At 36.5% G+C, this 2,316-nt stretch overlaps 1 protein-coding gene across 1 annotated transcript in view; it reads left to right on the plus strand.

Annotated features, from left to right (window-relative positions):
- Positions 1–2,316, plus strand: part of LOC106526995 (neuropilin-2) — a gene marked incomplete in the record, with an annotated part of 146,560 nt that overhangs the window by 125,261 nt on the left and 18,983 nt on the right. The window contains 2 exon segments of the mRNA XM_014021745.1: positions 417–513; positions 1,741–1,773. Of these exon segments, the coding sequence (XP_013877199.1) occupies positions 417–513; positions 1,741–1,773 (130 nt within the window).

Below are 2,316 nucleotides of genomic sequence, written 5' to 3' on the forward strand. Positions count from 1 at the left end.
TTCCCTATAATTATTACAAAAACACAAATTAAGTATAAATAAGTATTTATATTTGTGTACAAGCTGTTTAGATTGTCAAAAAGCCTGTGTTTTTAAGGCTTTTAACAAAGTTCGTGTACTCAGACCAGTAATACTTGGGGTCACAAGTTTTTGCCATGTTTATTTTGTGGGTCAGAAGACAAAAAGTTTGGGAACCACTGATGTAGGTGTTTAGGGTGCCAGGCTTATTCGTGTAACAATTTTAAAAGGCGCATGTAAAAATATAATATTTCGAGGTCAGAAAGTATAACAGTTTAGGTTTTTAGGCTTTTATTGTGAAACTGCCTCATCTTGCACTGGCTATCAGTACTGTGGTGACACGCACATCAAATCATATGTTCTTCTTTGTTTCAAATAAACAATGTAGCTCATTGCAGGTGGTGTTCGAGGGGTTTTTTGACCATCCAACCAGAGGACACATCAGAATAGACAACATCCACATGAGCAACAGCGTGGAGCTGGAGCAGTGCGCACGTAAGTTCCACACTCACCTGCTATGTTTTTGTGTTTATTGGACTCCAGATCAGAGAGGGTAAAGGGGGAAAAAACACACTAAAATTTTCTCATTTATACTCATCAAAAAAAGAAGAAGACAGGAGAAGAAAAGAAAGTAGGGCACAAACAACCTGTAGGCACGGATTTTAATCTATCTTTCATTAAAGCTCCCTCAGTCTTTTCCTGCACCGACCCATCCTGCTGTTTCTTCATTCCTCTCGTTCCTCCTCACCCTTATTGTCTCCCTCTGCATCCAACTTTTAATATCATCTTCCCCAAAGTCTCAGACAATCGAGCAGTAACAATGATTCCTGGAGAGCACCGCTTTGTTGGCTTTAAAATGCCTCCGAGGTTACAGAAAATAAACACGATGACCGTTAAAACCCACTGACTTCTGCTGCATTACTGGGAATATTACCTACAAATAAATCATACATTCACATAAATTCATGAGCTCAGATATTAAAGTCAATTTACAGTTTAAAGGATCTGAGGGGATGCTTTAATAAAATGTTTTTATGTATCAGAAGCTGTTTTTGGATTTGATAGAGATATTTCCAGTTTTAGTGTTCCTGTTTTTGTTCAGGATTCAGTTTTTTTCCCACCAGTTGTATGAAAGTTTTACTTGTGTAATCACTTGTGTTTCCCCTTTTTTTTGTGTGTTAAATTTATACAAAAACAGCAGCAGTTTTACCGTTCCCATGACCTTTTAATTTACCTCCTTTGCATCCTATTTCTTCATTTCCCTTTGTTGCACATCTCGTGACTTTTCCATCCAGCATGTTTGACACTAAAATCCTGTTTATCAATCAAGAGAAAGAAGATAAGATCAGTATAAAAAAGCAAGGAAACAAACATAAATACAGAAAATAAATAAATAATAAGCGAGGAAAATAAAGCCTCTCTGTTCATGATTTTGTGAAGCAACAGCAGCAAAGTTATGAATATTTATTATATCTTAGAGCATGGCAAACTTGTATTGATTTTTATTTTTAACTAACAAGTGATGCAAACCCCCCAAAAAAATCAGTTTTTAATTTATTAAGAACCTAAATATGAAATGTAACCCAACCAAAAGATTATTTAGGAACATTTATTTCATAGCTTTAAGATATACTGAATAAAATGAAAACAAAAACCATTTTATCGAAGCACAGACACGATTATCGCTTCCAGTAATTTTTCTTTTTCTCCTTCTCTCTTCAGAGCCTCTGCCAGCTTTAACCTCAGGCATTCCCAGTAAGTTTGACCTCATGTGCATTTTGTTCACTGTTTGTCGATCTGTCTGCTTCCTGCTTGTTGCTAAGCTCAGCCTCATGCATTTTTCTGGCTCTGAGTAAACCTATTAGTACATAAGACATGGTTTCATACATTTCTCTAAAGGACAACTAAATCCACAGAAACTCCAAATGATTCATGTTTTAATAGGAGGAATTTATGAAGTACATAGGAGCAGTAAGTGTCTTACCTACGGTAGACAGCCATCTGTGTGATATCAGTTTGGATTTTCATGTAATAAAGTTTGGCTAGAAGCTACGCCAAATAGGAACAATGGGTCTCATGCAAGAACCGTTCGTACRCACAGGTTTGTTCTTAAATATTGCGTACGAGTGATTTAGGAGAATTTGTGGCATTCACCAATGTTTTCGTATTCTAAGATTTTTTTCAGATACGAACAAAATTCACGAGTGGTCCAGACCCGTCGTATATTTTACCAGCAGCCAGAGGGGGTGTACGGTGCACAGCACTGTGTCTTCTGAATAAAGGAAAATGATTTAACAC

This window comes from Austrofundulus limnaeus, unplaced genomic scaffold, assembly GCF_001266775.1.
Source record: "Austrofundulus limnaeus strain Quisiro unplaced genomic scaffold, Austrofundulus_limnaeus-1.0 Scaffold303, whole genome shotgun sequence".
In the NCBI taxonomy this organism is placed as follows: Eukaryota; Metazoa; Chordata; class Actinopteri; order Cyprinodontiformes; family Rivulidae; genus Austrofundulus; species Austrofundulus limnaeus.